General features: G+C 40.2%; 1 protein-coding gene across 4 annotated transcripts in view; it reads right to left on the bottom strand.

Moving 5' to 3' along the window:
- The window catches only part of NOL4 (nucleolar protein 4), a 109735-nt gene that overhangs the window by 21130 nt on the left and 65057 nt on the right, over window positions 1-23548 (bottom strand). For all 4 annotated transcript variants that reach the window (XM_083517763.1, XM_083517764.1, XM_083517766.1 and 1 more), the window contains 2 exons: window positions 13444-13727; window positions 463-642 (listed from right to left, as the gene is read on the bottom strand). In XM_083517763.1, the coding sequence (XP_083373889.1) occupies window positions 463-642; window positions 13444-13727 (464 nt within the window). The remainder of the gene's footprint in view (window positions 1-462; window positions 643-13443; window positions 13728-23548) is intronic.

Here is a 23548-nt window from a genome sequence, read left to right as displayed (position 1 = left end):
AAACACAGATTGTGAAAATAGGCACTGTTTTCATGTCTGTTATTAACAATGCAGTAGGATGCCTACATTGTTATACTGAACTGCGTCTCTTACTCTTCCCCTGCTGTGAGCAATTTTTGCGTACGTTGCATGCAAAATTATATAAATCTGGAAAATAATAGAAAATAGCTGGCCGCTGGAATACACTCCTGGAACTACACTGCAGCCCCCTAGTCCCTACTGCTGCTGTCCACTGAGCAAACATGCACACACACACAAAACACACAACTGAGGTAAATATACGTTAAACCTCTAAATCTGGTGAACTGGTGTCTGTTTCCAAGTGTTTCAATGTGTGCGGAGGGAGGGAGGTCCCCCTTCTAAAAAAGTTAGTGTACCTCTTTTACTGCCACATATACCCATAATAAATGCCACAAATAAGAAAATAAAATTCTGAAGGGCATAAAGCTCCATGTAACTCACATTAAAAGCTTTCAGACGCTCCGCTTCTACGCCATCTGACTCATTGGCCTTCTCAGCATCTTCGTGTTCATCATGATCATCCTCGTCTTCTTCTCCACGGTTCAGGGAGAGGTCTTCTGCACCTCTGTCCATGCTTTCATTCTTGCCAGAATCATAGCTTGAATAGCTATGGGCAGGTGACTAGGAATAAAGGAAGCCATTTTGTAAAACGTGTCTGAGGAAATCACCTGCTTCAACCTCAACAAATCCTTGCCTTCTCTACATACTAACAGATTCTCCAAATGGACTTTTTTGAATAGAAATTGTGTTCAAGAACTCTTTGTATGGGGCTTTAGAGTAAGGCAGCATGTACCGGTAATTGTACAGTTCATAAGTAAATTTTTTTTTAAAAAAAGCACAATTTAGCCATAACATTCACTTCAGAAGTTGGCAAGAAGAGAGCCGATGTGATCCAATGGACAGGATGATTAATTTGGACTTGTTAAGAACTAAGTTTAATATTCCAGTTCTGCCATGGAATCAGAGTCCAGCCTAAGGTAAAACAGTATCTGGGAATTCTTCTTATAGCCAGTTGCTCTTATTGTTGTTTGATGGATTTACCTTCAAAATATATTCAAAATTTATACATGCCTGTGCTCTTCATAACTGGCATGATACGCCTGCATTTCATGTTCATGAAAAGGGTCCTTATTACAATACATACTATTCCAGTTACATTTAGCTCTCTCTCTCTCTCTCTCTCTCTCTCTCTCTCTCTCTCTCTCTCTTTCCCCTCCTATATAATAAAAGTGAAAAGTGCCTCAGATGTCTTCATTTCAGCTGCAATTTCCTCTACATGACTGCAAAGTTTAGAGTTAATATTTCATTTTCTGCAAAGTTAAATAGTTGTGATGTTGAACAAACATTCTTTTTCTTAAACAGGTGTGTGTAAAACAAAGAGAAATCTTTTCATAAGTAATTTCCCATCATGTTCAGTTAACCAACTATATCGTGGAGAAAACTGACTTATAAGTAGTATTTCTATGCTAATCCAATTTCACATGTTTTCTTTTAGTATATAGAATAGTTTGTTTTGATAGCTTTCCCAGAATACTAATACGTGTGTGTGTGTGTGTGTGTGTGTACCAAGTACATACATGAAAAAAACAAGGCAGAAAGAAGAGAAGCCATTCAATATTTCAATTGCTAATGACAATGCGCACTTATTTAAGTTTCTGTAAACTACATTTAATTCTGGAAATTGTAACATGCAGATTGATCCTTTCATTTTACCCAATTCACCAATAACTGTAAATAATATAAGTTTTGTCACCTTCAAATTGCCAACTGTGTATATTTGTGTAACACTTGTAGTTGTTTAAATTGACTGTTTTAGTTTTCTCTTTACCGCATATATGTATTTTTATATACAAAGCAATATAGAAATATCCTTAATAAAACAAATGTTTAAAGTTGTGAGAGAGAAAAAGTAAAACATTTTGTTTTCCCTGCAAAGCTTTTCATTCATCAGGATTCATAATTTCCTCTAGGATGGAATCAATAGCTTGCTGGATAAATCACATGTGTCCATTTCATTAAACAATTACTCACCCAGAGTGCCCAAAACTTGGCAACTACCAACAGAATCAGATACTACAGTTTTCCCCTAACAGATTTAGATTTTGGATGGAACTCTTTCTGTATATTTTGCACAGCAACCCAATACAAGCCAAAACACACATTCAATTCTATAAATATAGCTAAAAGATGCATATGTACCAATTGATGTGTTTAGAAAACATATAAAGTGGCTGCATCTCTGCCAGTTTATGAGATATGAACATCTGCGTGGGTAAGTTGCGATGATGTACAACCAAGATGAAGGATCTCCACTGCAGATCTGTGATTTGGGAATGGAACCACCTCTGGAAGGCTGTGCTGGAGTCTCACTGTGACTAACTTGCATTGGGCCTATTTGTATTGTACAGTACTGCGCCATTCCTTTAGTTGGAGGTATGATGCATCTTCTCAGCCCTCCTCCCATTTCTTGCTGCTCAAAGGCAAGAATAGGAGGCACAGAAACAGATTAAGTAAAGAGAATTTTTTTAAAAAAGTAGAGAATACTTGGCATCTGGAAATGAGGAGTCTCTAAGTGCTCAGAATGGGATGGGTAGACAGGTTGTGGGTGTAGAGAAACAGGCCATAAAAACCATTCAGTTCTTTGCTCTTTTTGCCTCTTTGCATTTCATTTTTTTAATCCTCTTTCTCACAGAATCATAGAATTGTCCAAGGTGGGGCTCAAACTCACAACCCTAAGATTAAAAGTCTCATGCTTAACTGACTAAACTATCATGTTTTCCTTCTGTTCCAATTTCTAGCCTTTAACCAGTTATCAGCATTGTGTCTGCTCTGCATCCTCCTCCTGAACAGCAGAAAGTGAACTATGCAGAATCAGAATAACACTAGGCAGTTCTCCTAGTTTTGTTTACACTAAAACACAAATGGATATGGGGAGCCTGGAGGAATGTGGGATTTTACTTGCTTACACCTGCCTGAGACTAGTAACTGGAAGCACTATTTTTGTTTGTTAAACTTCAGTACTCAGTTGGAATCCATACAGGTGCTGGTAATGCAACAGGTTTATTAAACAGGCTGACCAGATGGAAGTGAGGCCAGCAAACCTACAGGTGTACCTTATTATAATGCAATCCATATCTGCTCATATGGCCTCTTCTACACAGCTATTAAAGGTAAAGGTTCTCTGGCCTCTTTGGCTTCAAGCCACCTTAAGGGGAATATACAATTGCCTGTCACAGCTTGAAATAAACAAGCAGGATTTTGCCTGGTCAAAGGGAAAAGTAGGGAGGAGTCCAGAGGCTTAAAGAGTGCTGCACAGTCAAAAGAGGATCATTAAACAGATCTTATATAATATACAATGAACAGTTTGGATTTTACAATTGATTTCTCTAACAGTGTAATCCTCGAGGGTTTGGATTAGTTGGCCTTTTGGCCAATTCCGTTTGTATATTCTTGGGTAAACAGTATCTACTGACAGCAAAAGACAACATTTCTTTGATAATATCTTGGTATGTATTACTGTCAAAATAAATTCATGGGGAGAGGTTTTGTATGAAATATACTGAAATGCTTATTTATCTACTACAGTATCTACTTCTGTGTACTATTGACTTGTACAGCCTTCTGCTACTTCTACTTCTGCTACATGTTTTGGAAAGTGGTTTGTTCGTCTGTCTCTCTGTTCTCTATGCATGACTGTTCCTGAGGTGGAAGAGAGAGCTTTTGCCTACATTTGGGAGCCATCAGGCACCATTTCGAACCAAGGTGGCAGACTTAAGTGTTCCACACTTCACCAATTTGGGTGCCTTGGGAGATTTTGATGCCCGGTTTGTTCTGACAGCTCCCAAGATTGAGAATCAAGGTTTGGTCTATGCTTGTATACCATTGTGAGCCATTCTGTAGGCATCCCAAGATGCAGGTCCAAGCCAAGGTGGTCTCTGGCCTCTTAAGCAGACCTCAGCTTTTGTGGCTGGAGTCTGGATTGTGGGGCCAGTGTGTCCTTGTGTGGTGAGTACCAGCACCTTTTCCCCCCTAGGTTTTTTATAAGGTTTTTTAAAACCCTAATTAAACATTAGCCCTAAACCCAAATTGATTAGGGGCCGGCTATGGTCTAGTGTTATTGGGTCAGTTTGGGACCCTGGGGCAGGGGGCAAGACTACACATAGCCCTGAGAGTAACAAATTACACCATCCATTCATAAATCTCAATAATTTTTGGTTTCTTAATTTTCCTGGGCAGACACTTCCAGCTTGTATTAATATAAATTACCGTACTCTGAAAATGTGCCCCCTTATTTTTCCAGAAATGTCTGATAATGCAATTTTTTTGAGTGTCTTCTCATTTTTATGCAGCACACAATATAACACAGGACTGAAGCATAATCTTTCCATATTTATTTAATATAATTTCACTTCACAGCTTGATCGAAGGCCAGAAAAGCTAAAGTGATGGTTATATAAAATTTGTTCAAGGCATGAAATAACTCTTTCATGAAACTGATTTGATAGGGGGATTTTTTTTTAAGACTCTTTTTGACTAACACAAATCCTCTAGGAAAAGCAATATGACTGCATTTGAGTGTGTTTTCATCAAGGCCAACAGGTACCCAGAGCTTCCTTGCATGTCTACTCATGTGATATTAGAAGCAACCAGGATTTTTAATTACACACAATTCTCTAGTGAAGAACAATGGGTGACTACTAATTTAATCCTTGTCCCTTTCACATTGGATGGCCAGTGTTCAAATCTGTATTCTGTGTGATACAAGATAATAGCTGGCTACAACATTATCTCAAACTATAAACACGTGTATGCATATTTCAGTTTAAAATTTCTACCAATTATATTTCACATAAAGACCTTTTCATGGAACTCATTAAGGCAATTTCCAGGGAGTATCCATCTGCAATGGTGAGTGTTATTATTTGCACTCATAGCAGAGTGAATGGCCCTATACCAACCAGTATGGCCGCAAAGCACCTTTCTTCTTTCTGAATACAGAAGGGATATATTAGGTTTGCAGAAAAATACTAGAACTGCACATGGAACAGCGCAGTGCAGAGTGCAAGCATGGTCCCATCTCCAGCAACAGAACATGGAATCTCCAAGCAGCTGCCAAAGTCCCAGCTCCCTAGTAGGCACACCAGTGCTGACACTTGTGTTGAGCACAGTGAAAATGTTATTTTAGCTGCAAGTTCTCTGCTGCTTGCTTCTATTAGCAATACTATTTCAAGTGTTTTACTGTATTTGCATACCCTCCAACTGTCCTGAAATTGCTGGGACCATCATGAAAACGCTTGAGGAATCACGGGTTCTTATTTTGCCATGTAGAGTTCAGATTTAAGCTGCTCTTAAAGGGGCAATGGACTTGCAGCTAGCTTTAATGGCCCCTTTAAGAGTAGCTTGGCTCCCCATCTTGTATCCACACCCATTGATATGTTTTGCATCAGGGAATTTTGCAGCCCAGGTTTGAGTGCACACATCGGTGTTGTAGGGTGTGTGTGAGTGAAGGTGTTTCCATAGCCAACAGCACCTATTAGGAGAAGAGAAGAGCTTCTCCACAGATCCCTCACCTAATTAGAAAATTTTGGTTCTAATCTTTGTATTTGCCTTACATCAACAGTTTTATTATTCTTTCAAAACCTTGCTGCCCCAGTTCCAAGTAATACATTTTGTAAGTTCTTGCAGATTCTGAAATGTTAGCCTCAGATTCCTTTTCAGTTATGCTTTACCAACTGCTTCTTTCTCCTTTGCTCATGAATTTTAAAAACCACTACATTTTACTTCTTCCATAGTTCTACACAGACTAAACCAAAACCTGACTGCAAGAAAGCCCAAAGCAAATCTCTCAGTGACATCAGTGGGAATAACAGAAGACCCCATTAGTCTCATGCACCAGCAAAGTAAATAATTCTCATTTCATTCTGCTTTTTTACTCTTCATACAAAACTCTTTTACATCAAAAAGAAGACATGAAACAAATGGCTCCAGGGTCACATATTTGTCCTCAGGCCATTTTATGCAAAACTAATGAATTTTTGTTTCTGTACATTTTTGCCATTGGCTAAAATGTTCCTTTTTAAATAGGGGTGGGGGAAGCTTTTTGGTTGACACATAATTCATTGCAACTGCCAATTACTGATGGGTACCGGAAAAAATGTTATGTTAACAGACAAATTTGTATAATCTCCTAAAAGACACAGTTTCTGTGTAGTAATATGCAGCACAATTTTAAGAGCATGTTTACTCAGAAGCAAGTCCCTCTGAGCTCAATGGGATTTACTGCAGACTTCATCTCTCAAATATATCACCAAGGGCTATGAATCATTTTTATCTTGCTGCTCTATTAATTTTGTGATTTGTTTAAATTGGAATATGGTCCTTAACAGTTTGGAAAACTGTCTTTATAGAGGGTGTGAGTAGCTTAACTCCTTTCATAAGAAAGGCCAGGAAAGAAAATATATATCCACTCTCAGTTAAATAATTCAATTGGTAGTTTAACAAATATATATGAATGTATGCATAGTTTTGGAATTCTCCCAGTACTAATTTGAACACAAATTAATAAGGGAAATTAGACAAATAAAGCAATGCTCAAATCATATTTTAACTGAGATTAATGGTTAGACTGCTCCCTGTAAAGTCCACAATCACATAGTGGTGGACCTTGATGTCTCAAATTTCAGTGGTGCCATGTGTGATGCTAAAATCCAGTGCCACCCCCCCATCTTCTGTTGTATGTCATAGTTGTGGTGCCTCCTCAGATGCCCCAGAAGCTCTGTGCCCAGTGTGACCACACTAGTTGCATTCCCCTAGATCCGCCTTTGCAATCCCAACAAGCTTATGCATTCAGGTGGGTCAGCTACTTTCCTTGTGCATATAGCTCCTTTGTTATTTTAACAAAATGCATAAGTCTTGTTCACATTGTTAATAGTGCACAGAGCAAGATAATGGCATTACTGGTATCAACCCCCCCCCCATTTACACTGGTAGCCTGTAAGCAGTGGCCTATTTATCTACTCACACTGGTACACTTTCTAACTGCTAGGTTGGCAGAAGCTGGGACAAAGCAACGGGAGCTCACTCTGTCGCATGGATTCAAACTGCCAAAAATATGACCGCTGTATGTATGAGGAGAAGGATTGTACCTCGATCCTAAAAAGATATTCCTAAAAAGCTATTTAACAGAGATGGAATTGGGATCTAAGAACATCACAGGAAGCAGGTTAGTCCCCATAAACCATTCATAGGTGAACACATGTGCATAATTAGTTTGCTTAAGAAAACAGATTATGGCAAGTAAAACAGATTATGGCAAGCTTGTTTGTAGTCTGAAATTGTTCCTTTTTCCTTTTTCCTTTTTTTTTTTACATCATTAACTCTCAGTGCCCCTTCAGCATAATGGTAGCATTTATGATGTAGTCCATTAAGCTACATTTTGGTATCTTGAAATTGTTTCAGGAGAGTCTAGAACTTTCAGAAATCAGTCATAACTCTTCTCTTTTGATCAGATTTGCCTCCACAGTTGGGATCATATTTCCTCCCACATCAAATGCGCTCTCAGATCCAGTTGCTTTCCTTTCAAACACAGACATAGATTTCCAAGACTGGAGCCTAACTTTTCAGATTAATTATGAATTGGCCTTTGGACTCGTTCATGTATCTGATGATTTAGATGCTTGAAAGAACTACAGGAACTTTTTATTGCCCAAATGTGGCCCATCCCCTCCCCCCCAATTCCCATCAAAAAGGGTGTACTGTAAGTTCTTGAAGGCCTTGCAGGCACTGGCCAATGACTAGCACTCCCATTATGACCAGCATTGAATAACTGTAGTTTCTTGAACTCTGTTATTTTCTCTCCACCACCTACCACCTCCAATAAGCAAGTTTATTTTTCCTCTGGTTTGTTTTAAGTACATCCGAATATCATGGTACAGTACATATTTTAGCTGGGCTTTGCTTTTCATTTCAAGTTACAAATTGCTAGGAACATTACTGAACAGATAGGATGTTTGCCATGACAAGTCACAGCACAATAAAGAAAAGTAAAACTGCAGAATAGATTGTGCAAAATAAGAGAAAATATGTAAATGCACCCAGGTTGCAGAATTTATGAATCACAGAATTTGGCTCTGCTTGGTGCAGGATTTTAATTGCCTGGGTGCAAAATTTTAATTTGGGTTGTTGCTTTTATAGTACAGCCATGAATAAAATGCAAATGAGGCAATCTGCCAACGGCAGAGGTTTGATGTGGCAGCATTTTGAAGATGGTGGCAGAGAGTTGGATCATTCCAGATATTTCTGGGAAATATAGAAACTTGTTCCAAGCTACCATGGATTTCCCAGTATCTGAGCAATTTATAGCTGGAGGGTTGCTGCAGTTTTATAGCCCCTTTGGATTGTCAAAACTGTGCAAAGATATCAGATTGCAACCAAAAATACCCTCACAGAAATACAGCTCTGCCCAGATCTGAGCATTGATGTTATTTATATTTGTTATTAACATTATGATTGTTCATAAGCAAATATGGCAAGATATTTTTTACATTCCACCCAAATAAGCTGGTCGTGCATAAGGAAAATCAGACTTAGTGCTCACTAAGCATCAAATGTTTATGAATGTCTTTTAGAGTTCCCTTAATTTTAATAGAGTTCCCTTAATGCATTTTTAGGCTCACATGGGAGATGAGAATTGGAAAAACCTACATGGAGAGTCAGCATGAAAAGATCTAGTATCTAAATTATTAAAGAAGTGCAGTAGATATATTTTAAACTTCAACTATAGGGCTATCTATGAAGCTTAATTAAATTTGTAAACTTCCCTTCATCCAAAAATTTCAAGGCAGTTCACACAATAAAATACAGAATAAAACCACAAAGTACATAATAAAAACAAAACAATAACAACCCCCTCCCACAAAGACATTTAAAAGGGCATAGATTATTATGCAGCCAAAGGTCTGGTTGAAGAGGAATTTTTTGCCTGGCACTTAAAGAAGTATACTGAAGGTGCCAGATGAAACTCCTTTGGTGGAGCATTTCACAAATGGCAAGCCACTGCAGAAAAGTCTCATTCTTGTGTTGCCACCATCTGGACTGCTCATGGAGGAGGCACATGAAGAAGAGTGTCAGATGATGATTGCAGTGTTTGGGTTGGTTTATAAGTGGAGAGGTGTTCCTTGGGGTTCCTTGGTCCTGAGCAGTTTAAGGATTTATAGGTCAAAACCAGCACTTTGAATTGGGCCTGGAAACTAATTGGCAACCAGTGTGGTCGTGCCACGATCAGTGTAATATGCTCAAACTGTCTTGCCTCGGTGAGCAACCTGGCCACTGAATTCTGCACCAGCTAAAGTTTCTGAAATGTTTTCAGGAGCAGCCCTATATATAACATGACAAGAGTCATGATGGCTGCATACTATTTCCAGGATCAGTGTCACTACACCTCTAAACATAAGAGCACCCCTGCTGGATCAAACCCAAAGCACATCTAGTCCAACATTCTGTTCTCACAGTGGGCAGCCAATGCCTATGGGAAGTGCACAAGCAGCACATAAATGTAATAACACACTCCCACTTCTAGCAACTGGTAACTGAATACATTTGAATACCAGCCACTGGGGAACAACAGTAGCAGAGGGCTACCAGAGCACGGACAACAGAAATTAGGCTGTCCCTGTCTGAGAGGTCAAGGATACATTTTCCCCATCTCTTTCCAGACAGAAGTAATCATTCAGGGCAACCAAAGCTGTTTCTGTGCTGAAACCAAGCCTAAACCCCAGTTGAAATGGATCATTTTCTGGTGCCCCATCTAAGCTATGCTTGGTTCAATAGGATTTTGTAATTCTAGAGAATGGTAGTGCTGAAGTTCTCTGAAAGTCCAGAGAATATAAATCAGAATATATATTGGGGGATATATCTCTGATTGGGACCTTTAGCCATCTTGTTCATGGTTTCCTTCAGATAATTATGGATGGTTGTAATCAGACATGATATTAAACTATGGTTTGTGCTAACTTTGTAAGCTCTGAGCCATGTTTTATGTTCTAGAAAATCAGGCAAAATATATGGTCAGTTATGCAGGTACTTGAGGCTCACAGGGAAAGCAGGCATTAAAGTCTGAATTGAGCAGAAAGCATACAGGACCTTGGACAGCTCTAAAGTGTCCCTGCTTGCTAATGCAGCTAAAAGAGAAATTGTCTCTACAGGAAGACAGAGACAACTGAAGCCTTATGCAGGCTATCCAGGGTTGATCGGGTAAGTCATGCCTGTCTGGAGGAGCTAGATGGCTGGTTAAAGGCCTTTGCATTGTTTTGTAGTCTGATATCTGTGAGGCTTGGAGAGACAGAGGTAATGCAGAAAAGTTGCTAGAGAACAGTTAGAGCACCAGAGGATGGAGGTAGGGTTGTGTCTTCTGGCCAGGAGATCCCTCAATAAGTTACTATAGGTTATTCCCCTGAATAAGTGACCGGAACCTCATCTGGATTCTCCACCATGCGCTGCATAAACCCAGGTTTGGGTTTATGATACAATGGAATGCGTAGGTTTTCTCCTCTCCCCCCCTCCCTTGTTTCTCAGATGCTATTCCAAACCATTCAGTATTGCTCAAAGTGTAGCCACTTGGGGTACACCAGGGATAGTCAATATGTAACTCTCTAGATGTTGTTGGCGTAAAGCTCCCATCAGACCATCATTAATTGTTAAGCAACTATGAGTGGGTGATTTTAAATCTCCAAATATTAATGATCAATAACATTTGGAACATAGTGGGACCTGAGATGTAGATGTCATCTTTGTTTTGGGGTGTAGCCTTAAAGTGAAAACCATAACAGATACTGAGTAAAAGAACAAATGCACTTGAATAAATTTATGGGTCCCACTGAAGAACCTCTCTTCTGTTGGCATCTCTGTGTTGCAGGAGACAAATGAGGAGTGTCCCTTTGAGGGTAAAGTCAAACTGTTGGAGAATTTCTTTTCTCTGTGCTACTCCGAGCTGTCAATGCTTCTCTGGTTACTGCTGTTGACACACAATCTGACTGTCTCTCTCCAGGAACTGCGATCATCTGCAAGGAATTCCCACATGGTGGGCTTAATGCTTCCAGCCTTCGTGTCATGTTTGCAGACATATTTGTAACACAGAGTTGGTTGGCCAGCAGGAACAGGCCTAGTGCCAGCTCCCCATTGAGCACATCCTTGAGGATCCTGCCATCTTCCATGCTGTGTACATGACCAAGTCAGTGTAGATGTCGCTGAGATAGGAGCGCGAACATGCTGTGGGAATGTAGGCTTGGGAGAATACATATTTGTTTGAGACTTTGCCTGCCATGTGATGCCCCAAATCTTCCTGATGCAGTGCATATGGAAGGCATTGATTGTTAGCATCACATTTTCCCACACCCTTTTGGAGAGGTGAGTCATTGCCATAGCTGTTTTGCCAATATGCTCATCCAGCTCAGCATCGATAGACAGGTTGCTGGTTATGGTGGAGTCCAGGTAGGCAAAATCTTCTACCACCTCAAGTGTGAGGTCACCAGTGCTGATGTGTGGAGTGCTGCCAGTATCCTGACCCAGGATGTTGGTCTTTATCAGGCTGATCGCAAGGCCAAACTCCATGCAGGCATGGATAAAATGGTTTATGGGTCTCTGTAGAGCTTCCTTGGAATGAGCTGTCCAGACTGTATCATCTGCAAACAACATCTCTTGGATTAGAAACTCCCCCCCACACACACACACACCAAACTGAAGGCATAGGAGAGCAAGAAGTGGGCATCCTATCTTGTTGAGCACTTGAAGAGTCTTTTTCAGCTGACCAGGTCAAAGGCCTTTGTATGGTCTATGAAGACAACGTACAAGGGGCACCTCTATTCTAGGCATTTCTTCTGCAGCTGACGCAGTGAGAAAATCATGTCAACTGCTGACCTCAGAACATTGTGGCTCAGGATAAACTCTGTCAGTGAATAATTGCAATCTGTTGAGAATTACATGGGCAAACACTTTCCTCGCAGTACTCTGCAGAGAGATTGCACAGTAGTTGTTACAGTCATGGTGGTCACCTTTGTTCTTGTAGAGGGTTCACAGTGCTGGGGTCACACATGTCTTGTGGCACTGATCCTTGTTCTCAATACTGCAAGAGGAGGCTGTGGAGGTGTGTCATGAGGGAGGAATTGAGGCCAGCTTTCAGCATTTCTATGGAGATTGCGTCCTATCCTGGGACTTTACCACATGTCTGAGAGTTTAAGACAATCTTCAATGGGAGGGAGGGACATCTAGCTCTTCCAAGACAGGCAGAGTTTGGATTGATAACTGTTGATTACTGTATCAGAGACTGTGTTTCCCCATTAATGCAGTTCCTGATAGTGTTCTGCCCATCACTAGGCCCTCTCTCGTTTTTATATTACTTTGTATATTGTAGCCTGTTGATTTTTCTGACTCCTTGAGTATTGAGTCCTTGATTAAGTCCAGCATTGAAAGCATTTTTCTGCTACTTTTTTAAAATAAAAAGATAGAATATATTTTTCAATTTCTAAACATATTTACATCAAGCAAATTACAGTGATTTCAAGATCATTTCAGAATACTCATGGAGTTCTCACATTATTCATGTTGGGGGGGGGATGCAAAACCAACCAACAACAGAACACAGTGGCACTCAAAGCACTGTCAGGGTAATTTATGATATGTCCCTGCTGGTATTAAAATCAGTGGAAGTATCTGGATCCTGTACTCAGTTTCAGTGGTATAAAGATAATAATCCAGTGCGTAATATCATATTTTAAAAGGCTGGAGTTTTCAGTGATAGAAGCAGAAACAATAATTGCAAGAATTCTGTTAGATTAAATTCAACTCTTCATTCTTCTTACAGTACACATTCATGGCAACTGCCTTCCTATCAGACTAGCTATCTAATCTGCTGGATCTGTCTTTATCTACACATAGTCACCTTATTCTCTCCTAGCTAATACAACAGGAACAACCAGGGGTGCTGGAGGGAAAGTCGTTTGGAAATGTCAACTTCTTAAAGCAAAGTTGTTGGTTTCAATTCAGACATGTTTGTACATGTTTATAGATGGCAATGAAAGCTTTAGTGCCAACTCTGTTGACACAATAAGGATACTAATACATACTGATCATGAAACATGTGTGATTCATCCAACAGGAAGATTTCACAGGTCTTCTCAAAATACTGTATTTCAGATCAGAAATGAAAAACTTGCAGAATGTATTTCTGGTTGATAAAATATTGGTATTTGTTAGTATACTAATATGCACGTGAGAAATAGACAGTGTGAGCACAAAATAGCAGAAACAACTAGGTGTCAACAACTTTTCCAATTTCCTAATTTGCAAAGCCCTTGAACCGTTACAGTAGACTTTTCTTCTTCCTAATCTATGCTCTTGTAATATCTTGTGAACATGGAAGCATCTTACCTTGCTTCCATTTTCTTTTGCCTCTTGCTCCATCTTAAGATCAGATACTAGGATGTTCTTGTACTTGTTCTTTCCATCACTGCTTTGGTCATCTAACCTGTATTCTGACGTGAGCTGAGCAGAGAAGGGACTGTCACTCAGATTCAGCGGCTGTTCATCCGGTTCCAGAGGTGCTTTGCCATTACTGTTGGCTTCTGCCACTTCCCTGCAGTGTGTTCCCCCTGAAGCATTGGAACTGTGTCCTGCAGTCTCATTGCCGTTAAAACTCTCTGCAGCTGAATCATCTATGAAACACATGGATTTACAGTTTTTCAATGGCATGTCATCAATATTATCTTTATACCCAAACAACAAAAAATTACAAAAAACCCTACAACCTGCTGCCACTCACACAACATTTCCAACAGTTCAGCTGAAAATATTTATGTGATTACCAGTCACTATTGACAGTCACAGAACAGTTAAGAAAATTTCAGCCAGAGCAGATTCTTTAATGACCTAGGCAGGTGGAAAAGGAAGGGCTTATCTTTCCACTTTATACGTGACATCATGACTCACTTGCTTAAGTTATATGGGGGGGGGGAATCTTTACATATCCCAATTATTATGAATTATAGTTCTTTAAACCAGCAAAATATACAGTATTGGAATAGAAAGTTCCCATCCTCTGATGGAAGGAGACTTCCTCCAATGGAAAGACTGCTTCTATTATGGAATAATGCTCATTCCATCAGTTGGAAGGAAGGAACTATTATAGTCATCCTATTGGGAAAGTTTGGATGATCGTAGCTCAGCTTAATAGGCCAAAGCATGGATGAGCCTTTTGGCTGCATACAAAGCCTCTTGGCTGCTCCCTTCATGGCAGGAATAAACCAGGAAGTCTTCCATTAACTATAGTCTCCTGTTTCATCCATACTGGGGAACCCAGGGTTAACAGCTTTGGAGGAAAGCAGACTACAGTATTTAAATCAACAGCAAATCATGACTTAATGCCCAGGCTTGTCACAAAGTTTTCCACTATAGTTTCCCTGTTTGGTTGAAATGGAAAACTATATTATCTTAAACAAAACTGTGTCCTTTAAACACTTTTTTTGTTCTGAAGACATTGTTGTGAATAAACATGTTATGAAAAGAAAGTGCAGGTTACTTCTGCCTCTCATGTCAATCCTTTCCCAGGTCAATCAAATAAAAAAAAATCCAGCCAGACCAGAAGTGTCAGGACAGCATTAGGACGGTTACAGCAATAATCACAGCAGCTGCATAAAAGGTGGGATGCTGGAGGGTCAGACATGGAAATAGACTGAAGGACAGAACAGGGATTTACAAGTGAGGGAGAGGGTGAGAAAATAGTACAGAAAGAAGAGGGGTTGCAAGGGAAGCCAGAGAGGTATGAGAGAGTAAGAAAGGAATTCTGGGTTGGTAAGCCCAGTGATGAGCCAGTAAGAAAATGAAAGGGGGAGTGGTGGAGGAAGTGAATTACTATGTTACAGAAAATAGAATGGTCCAGTGATAAGATTGGATCCAAACCTTTAGTTTAGGATAAGGGAGATAGTCTGGGGCTATGAGGATTATTGTGAACTTGACAGGGAATTCTGAGTTCTATCAATATGTTTAATATGGTTTTCCTAACAATTAATGAATTGTTTGTGCTGCTGAAATAAAATGTAAAGTCAATATACCGGCCATAGTTAGCCTTCCAATATTTTTCACATTGCTTTGTAATATCAATAGTATTTATGCTATTAATTGCTTGGTTATTGACCAGAAAGCAAAAGTAGTTTACAAACTGTCCCGACATAAAATTAGGAACACTTTGTTGCTTTTAAAAGAATAGTGATGAAAATGCATTGGGATTGTTTTGACAAGGTTCTATCACAGAATTGGAAGGGATCCCAATGGTCATCTAGTCCAACCCCCTGCTCATTTGCCCAGCATGGGACTCAAACCCACAACTCTGAGATTAAGAGTCTCTGACTCCCTTTACCCTAACAGCAACATTTAAAAAACCCTAAAACTAAAAATCATGACTCAGTTTCTATCTACACAATATAGAAACATTTAAGGCTGTTTCGATAGGGACACTAGCAGATAGCAGTTATTGGGGATATGCTGGTTCCTAACATTCAGGTATAAAACGTCCTATATTGCTTGGATTATGTTAACATTACACTAATTATAGCCTTTATATAGAAAACATGCACGTGAAATCTGGGTGGATTATACAAATGAATTTAAAAAGTTTGCCAAAGTCCTAAGCAACCAGGATAATGTGGAACAGAGTAGCAACAGAGAAAGAATGAGTGAGAATGCATGGAATTCACACCACTTGATTTTAGGTTCTCTCATTTTATTGGTTTTAAATTCAAAAAGCAGGCTCTTGTTACGATTCTGAAATCAAGCAATTATTCAAATCAGAACTGTACTTTTGCTGAGCTAACTTTGCTTCCTGTACTAATTTTAGTATACAGAATTACGTAATAAGAATAAAAATGAATCACCAATTAAGAACGTATGACATAGTCTGGCTTTTGTTTTGTTCTTATGAGACATTCTAAAGCTGTGCTTTCTCCCCCTCCCCCAGTTTGCAAAATACCTTTGCCTGCTCATGGAAGAGTGGTTTCTGTAGCTTTTATGTGCAGTGCAAGAAATTTTAGAGGAGGCTGACTTACCCTACAGTTTCCTGGAGAGGCTGATTGGTCTTTTCCCCATCTTTTTATGTTAGTTTCCCCTCCCCCAAAAACTCATAGTTGCAGCAGGTGACAAGGATATCTCTCCAGCCTAGTCCTCAGAGAATATGAGCTAGTAAGAGGTTGGAAGGAGAGTTTGTTTTAATGGGGGGGGGGACTGCCAAAGGGAAAAAATGGGGAAAGAAACCCTCAATCACAAGATAAACCAATCCCTACCCCTATCTCATTCTCACATTCTAGAAATTCACAGTTTCCCCTATCCGTGTCCCCCAATTTGCTGAAACAGCTCTTGTTCATTCCATTCATTCCATTCAAACAATGAATATTTACCATTCATTGGCCTCAATTCAAAAATAGTCGTAGAACCTGTAGCTGCATGTTACAATCTATTTTATCTGACAAATGGGAATGTATATTTCACATGACAATTTGGATTGAAAGCACATTTCACTATTTACTTCAAGTAAGTTTTGCCTGTTAATATACCTGAGCTGCAACTGTTAAGTATGCTGTTGTGTAATATGTGACAACATAAATGATACTTTCATATGGTTAACAAGTTTCTTGCTCATGTAGAGTAGAATCTTAATAGTGACTTTAAAAAAGAAATCTGAATAAGAATACCAAACAAAAGCTAGGTGTGTTTGCCCGAGTTACAAAATATTGAACCAAACACTTCAGCTCTCAATAACACAAAAGTTTGTCTGTGGTGGCAATGTGAACAATGGGCACATTTGAGGACTGAGGACAAGGAAGATAAGTGTATGCAAGTGTTTTGGCTATGCTCTGACCAATTGCTATATTCTAAATATGGAGAGAGAGCCTTTTCTGTGGTGGCTCTTCACCTTTGCAATGCTCTCCCTAAGGTGGCTCACTTAAAGACCACATTACTATCATTTAGGTACAAGAAAACACACTTCTCTTTCTGATTTTAAGAAGGGCTTGTGACAGCATTCTTTAATTTAGTTGTATGATTTTACCATCTATTTAAATTGGCTGTTACTGAATTTAGCTTGTTTAAAATTTTAATCATCATTTCTTTTTAGCCACCCTGGAAACTTAAGTCTGTGTTGAAGGTGCATGATATACAGTATATAAAATAAATAAATAGGCCCTGATCTCATTAACCTCACATTATTGTGGCATGATTAGCCTGGATAGAGACAGTAAAGCCAAGAGAATTGGGATTCAATAAAAATAGCATAGATCTCCATTGCCCAGGCATCAATGGTCAGTGTAGTCAAGCACTGGCTGAGGGCCCACACCCTAGAAATAGGCCTATTGACAGAGTTGGCACCTGAGAAGAACCACAAAATGCCACCCCAGCCCCCTGGCTAGGGAAGAAGGGATCAGTGAAGATCTCCATCAGCGGTGGCAGATCTTAGGGTCTCAAATGTCAGCAGCAACCTGTGTGACACCAAAAATCAGTGCCCCCCCCCACCTCTTGCCTTCTATTCTGCTTCAGAGTTGTGGCACCTGTTGCGGTGTCCCTGAGGCTCTGTGCCCTAAATCTGCCTCTGACATCAGGAGTGTGTGTGGGGGGGAGAGACAGTCTCTCCTATTTGCCAAGAGGCTTCTGTAGAGGTGGTATGGAAGGGGACTGCCAAGGCAGGTCAGGCCTGTAAGGAGCACACCACACAGACCCTCCAGGTGTCCCTATTTTCCAGGGACATCTCTGATTTAGAGAAACCGTCCCAGTTTCTGATTTGATCCCAGGAATATCCTGCATTTCCTTAGGATGTCCCTACTTTCATTGGAGAAATGTTGGAGGGTATGGCATTATCTAACCCCCCGAGCTGTCTAAAGGCGATCCTGTACGTATAGGGAACTTTAAAAAAAATATTAATGTTTTATTATGTTTTTATATGTGTTGGAAGCTGCCCAGAGTGCTGGGGCAACCCAATAAGATGTGTAGGGTGTAAATAGTAAAATTATCATTAAGGAATGTGATGTCCCTATTTCCATCAGAGTAATGTTGGAGGGTATGCACCACAGCTGCAGTAGCATTTTGGGGGGGCTGGATCTGCTGTCCCCGTGGATCCTACTGGAGGTTGCTTCACCTTGCGTGATGTGTAAGCCAGCCCTGCCTCTTGGCAAAAGCACCCTAGACCTGCTGCGCTGAGGGTCTCATGGAACCTTCCAGAACCTGGAACTGACATTGCAAATGCCAGCTCTCGAAATCACTCTGCCTTCAATTAAAAGAACCATCAGGTAGTCGCAAGTATTTGCCTTACACAAGGAATATGTGTTCATTGCAGGCAAATTATTAAATTTACTTTTTTTTTCATTATAAGCCACTATTCTAGATTCTTTCCACCTTGATGAAAGAACATTCCATTTAATAGAATACTAACCTTGACAAGGTTATTTATTCAGAAACAACTATTGAATGGGCATGTGACTGCTGGCGGAAGGGGGAAAATGCTTCCTCCTATGTTTATCCATGTCATTTGTGTTCTGTGAATTACATAAGGCAGAAAAAAGAACATCTATTGGAACATATTGATGGCAGTGCCTAATTTCCTTTGAGAGAGTTCTTAAGCTTTTAAACATTCACCATTGGATCCTTTCTCTGCAAAGGTCAAACTGCATCTTGACAATGTATCAGCAGAACACGTGCAATTTGTTTGCATGGAAATGGGATGTGTTTACTGCTTCAAAATATGTTTTAGAAATTTAAACTGGCATTCAAATTAATACTGCCAATATTAGCCTTTAATAGAAGGAACCTAATAAATATTGTAAATTATTCTTAATGCATGTAAAAAGAAACACGCAATCTTGCCTAAATCTTCATTTACTATCATAACAGAATTTAAATTCCATATAATGTACATTGCAACAATATAATTAGTGTTTTTCACTACAAACAAAAATCAGCTCATAATCTAGATGTTGTATTTTAAATCCTTCATGTCTCTCATATTGCTCATAAATATTTTAATTCAAAATACACACACCCCATGATAATCCACAAAACATTTCTTTTTTTCAAGGTGGTTTGTGCCAAAGCCTTGGATAATGCTTGGTGGTTTACACCCATCTTTTTTAGAAAAATGGGGGGGGAGGGTATTGATTTCAGAGCTGGCTATAAGGTTTATGGCAGAATGCCAAAATACTAAAACTGTTTCTGGGAATAGCAACAAAAACCAGATAAACATAAGGCACCTCTTTAGCCTAGACTGAGCTGAAATTATTTTTAAAATGACATACCAGGAAATTGTTAATGTGGGGACTAGTGGCTTTATTTGGTTTTTTAAACTAAAATGAATGTTCTGTAACCTGCCCTGGGACCTTACGGTGAAGGGTGGATAAGAAATCCAACCAACCAACCCATCATTTTTTTTTTTTAAATGAACTATTAAAATACTTGCTTTTTATCCTACCACTAATACAATGGAGAGCTGCAGTAATGTTTACGTTATGTCACAAAAACACCACATAAGTCACACTGTCTTAATCTTATGGCACTTTTTTCTCCCTTTTTCATTTAAAAATGGCAAGGAAGATAATAAATCAATGCTAAAATAATGTAAACTTGCCTGTTCAAAATGAAATGTGCAGCACTTTGAGAAGTGGGAATTGCTTCAGTACACACAAATAGCTTTTCACACGCATTCTCACTTTCTTCTCAGCCTTCATGAACTTCAGGAATTTCCAAGTGTTCAAGAGATATATTGAAGCATTCAGTGTGTTGAATGCTCACTCCAGTTTGTAAAACATGCTCACTGCTGCTACTAAGCAAGCATTGCTAAGGTTTTCAGGTATACACCTTATGCTTTCCCTTTGCTTGTTGATAAAATAAGGCTTTACATCGCTATTGAAAATGCCACTTTAACTAGTGGATATATTCGTATTTCAGATGCAGGTGCCTGGTGTCATTTTGTTTGAGCATGGTCATGGGACATTCTTCAACAAGACTTAGAAAACCTTGATTCAATATTCCACTCAGGAGGAGCTGACACTTACTGTGAATTCTGCTCTTCAACTTAAATACCAAAGTCTGTGGCAGGCCAATTCTATCATTGCAGATACAGCATCCCTCGGGCGAGGTCCAACCTTTTTCTTGCAGTGCACCCAGGGATTAGCTTGACTTCCCCTACATTCTCTCCACTGCACAGTAAGAGCTAATCTTTCCTGCATGAAGCAAGAGATGGTGTTGCTATGACAACACATTCTAGCAGTGGGACTACTGGGATGAGCTGAAAAGATGACAGGGAGACATGCACTCAGCCTTCCTCCAGGGCTATGGGCTTCTTCCTCTAGGATTTAATTCTCCCATGTTTACTGACAGCTTGGGATGCTAATTATCTATGAATTTTGTCATTTGGAGATTAACTAGTTAAGACTATGGCTGAGTTATTAGAGAGTACTTCAGTGAAAATTGTTGTTTTTCAGTGTGTTATATATCGAGTAAGATGTGGCCACTTTATAAACCACTATACAGTTCTACCTCTTATCCCCAAATTAAGGACTGCCGATGTGAAAGAAAAATAAAGACACATGCCAAGCCCAGTCCTTCAGCACCTGCCTCCTCCATAATCTTCCTTTTTGAGTTTGCCTCTTACCAAGACCTCAATATAACAGCTATAACTGCAACATTTGAGCAACTAAATTTCTCTCAAGGTAGGGTCAGCAAATGCCAACAAATGCCTCATTTTTTACATGAGCTACTATAAGCCAAACCAAAAAAGGTTAAGAGAGCCTTCCAACAGCAAGGGTAAAAGAAATCCAGTCATTCACACCATTCACATATTGTATGTGTAACAGACACTTACGGTAACTTCCAGAGAAACAAACTGGTTCTGTTTGCTTGTTTTTTTCCAATATAAAGAGCCTTTTAGACTATTTTACTATGTTCACTTGTTTAATATTAAAAAAATGGCTTAGCTGCTTTCTGGTGCTCCTGTCTCCCAGAGCACATTCCACAGAATTTTCATCTTCATTTGACTTGAATAGCCTTTAGCCATCTAAAGTATGGGTGACCATAGAGTTTGTTGCCTTTCTGGCTGGCTTTGGGCATTCACTGAAAGCAGTAATTAATGAAGCATGATGCTTCCTCTAAGATTGCTTCTGGGATTTGTGCCAATGATGGAAGGGAACATGTTTATATCCACCTTGAGAAGATAGCATGTTCTGTCTATGAAAGAGATTCTGCATGATCCTGCTTTGCATGAGATCAGGAAACAGAAGTGTAAATTATGCACGATCCCCCTACCATTGCACCTAGCTATCCTTTATCTCCTCATTTAATGCTAAATGTTGAAACTGCCGCTAAGTTTTCTTGCCTTCTAATGTGTGTTGCACGTGCTACTGTGATCATAATGGAAATAAAACAGCAAGTCTGTGTGGACCGCCATAGTTTAGCACTGAAATAGTTTGTGTTTCTTATTAATAAAAATAAGCTCCCAGCAATGTGGGGTTCCAAAAATCAAACATTGTATTTGATTCAGGTCCCTCTGTGACTTGTACTTGTTGCTGAACTTTATACCTTAAATGTTTTGTTATTTTGTGACTTTATACCTTAAATGTTTTGTTATTTTGTAGGAATACTTAGGGGTGTATGGAGTGTTGGAGGAGGGCTAGTACTTCAGGTGGGGGACACATCATCTCCTTCTGGGGTAGTTTGTCCACCTTTGGTTCCCTCTTTGCACTTAGCTCTCACCTGTGGCTCCTAGAAGCTGTCAGCATGCAAAAGTGGTCACACCCTGGGAAATGTACTTGACTGGTTGGCTAAATCAGGTGAGAGTAGCCAATGGGTCTCAAACCCCCAGTGAGTTAGGGACTTTCCCTGCATGTGTAGACAGGGTCTGTCAGATTTAGTGGCCGAGACCAATAGTGTGTCCAAGGGTCAAGAAGGTGGTTACTGCATGTGCTGTTGAGGGAAATGAGGGGCAGATGGGGCTTGTCAACCTGGGAAGGTAGCCCATTTGGGAGAAGGAATGCTCTGATCCTAAACCTTCACTGCCTTGTGGCTATACTCATTCATGAGAAAGGCTTCCGGAATTAACCCCAAGGAAAAATCTGTACCCTACACAAATCCAGAGTGGAGTACCTGAGATGGTTGTTTGGTGTCTTGTATGCCTCCTTCCGGGTTGGGACGCGGGTGGCGCTGTGGGTTAAACCTCAGCGCCTAGGACTTGCCGATCACATGATCGGCGGTTCGAATCCCCACAGCGGGGTGCGCTCCCGTTGCTCAGTCCCAGCACCTGCCAACCTAGCAGTTCGAAAGCACCCCCGGGTGCAAGTAGATAAATAGGGACCGCTTACCAGCGGGAAGGTAAACGGCGTTCCGTGTGCTGCTCTGGTGCCAGTTCGCTGGAGCAGCTTCGTCATGCTGGCCACATGACCCGGAAGTGTCTGCGGACAGCGCTGGCTCCTGGACTCTAGAGTGAGATGAGCGCACAACCCTAGAGTCTGTCAAGACTGGCCCGTACGGGCAGGGGTACCTTTACCTTTACCTTTATGCCTCCTTCCAGCAACTCCTGCAGCCCAGCTGGTGCCAAATGTATTGATCTACTTTCCTTTGGACCACATCAAGGCTGAGTGTGTGGTCTTGTCATCTGGGCAACCCAGGACCTCCATACACACCACCCGGGCTTGCACCCCAGGGAAATCACTTTGGTGCTGCTAGTGTAGCAAAAACATGTGGGAGGCAGCAGTTCTGAGTTATTGGTCTTTGTAGTCACAGCAGGTGCTGTGATTCTCTAGTGGTTTGACTTCACCCCAGGAAGCACACTCCATTGTTTCTAGAGACAGACAGATGCCGCCGCCAACAACAACAAATGAACACTTATCTATTGGTTGTTCACCATCCTAAACTCAAGAATGGAGGAAGGCAGAATCTTGAATGAATGAATAATTGGCATGCCAGGGAGCCTGCCAGATATATGGCCTAGTGTAACACACACACACACACACACACACACACACACACACGGAAATATCCCTCTGTCTTGGGATGCACTGCTTAGCTTGTCCTCTCAGAGCCTTGATAGATCATCAGTAAAATTATGCCAAACTCTTAGATTTGCCTTAATTTGAGAATTGACATGCCTGCGTACTAGGCATATACACAACATTTTTTAAAAAAAATATTGGCTTTGATTGTATTCCCAGAGTTTGTCTCAAAGAGATTAGTATAATTCACAAAACAGCTATAGCACCTGCATTTGGTTTTTTTATTTAATTAGCATGAGGAATTTTTTTAAGCATTTCCCCCCCTACCCTTGTGCTCTGTAGTATTGGAAATAGGCCAAAACTTCAACCAACATATGATTCTGCAATTAGAACCAATGAACCAGAATTCAAAAGCATAGAGGAATTTATTTGCTAAATAGATTCCCCTCTCAAGGCACTATTTTACACATAGGCTTCTAACTGGAAGCTCTGGTGTAAAATTCCAGATTTTCCCCGTC

The sequence above is a fragment of the Podarcis liolepis genome (assembly GCF_965112155.1).
Source record: "Podarcis liolepis genome assembly, chromosome: 8".
Taxonomy (NCBI): Eukaryota; Metazoa; Chordata; class Lepidosauria; order Squamata; family Lacertidae; genus Podarcis; species Podarcis liolepis.
The sequence above is the reverse complement of the archived record's forward strand: the minus strand, read 5'-3'. Positions and strand labels throughout refer to the sequence as shown.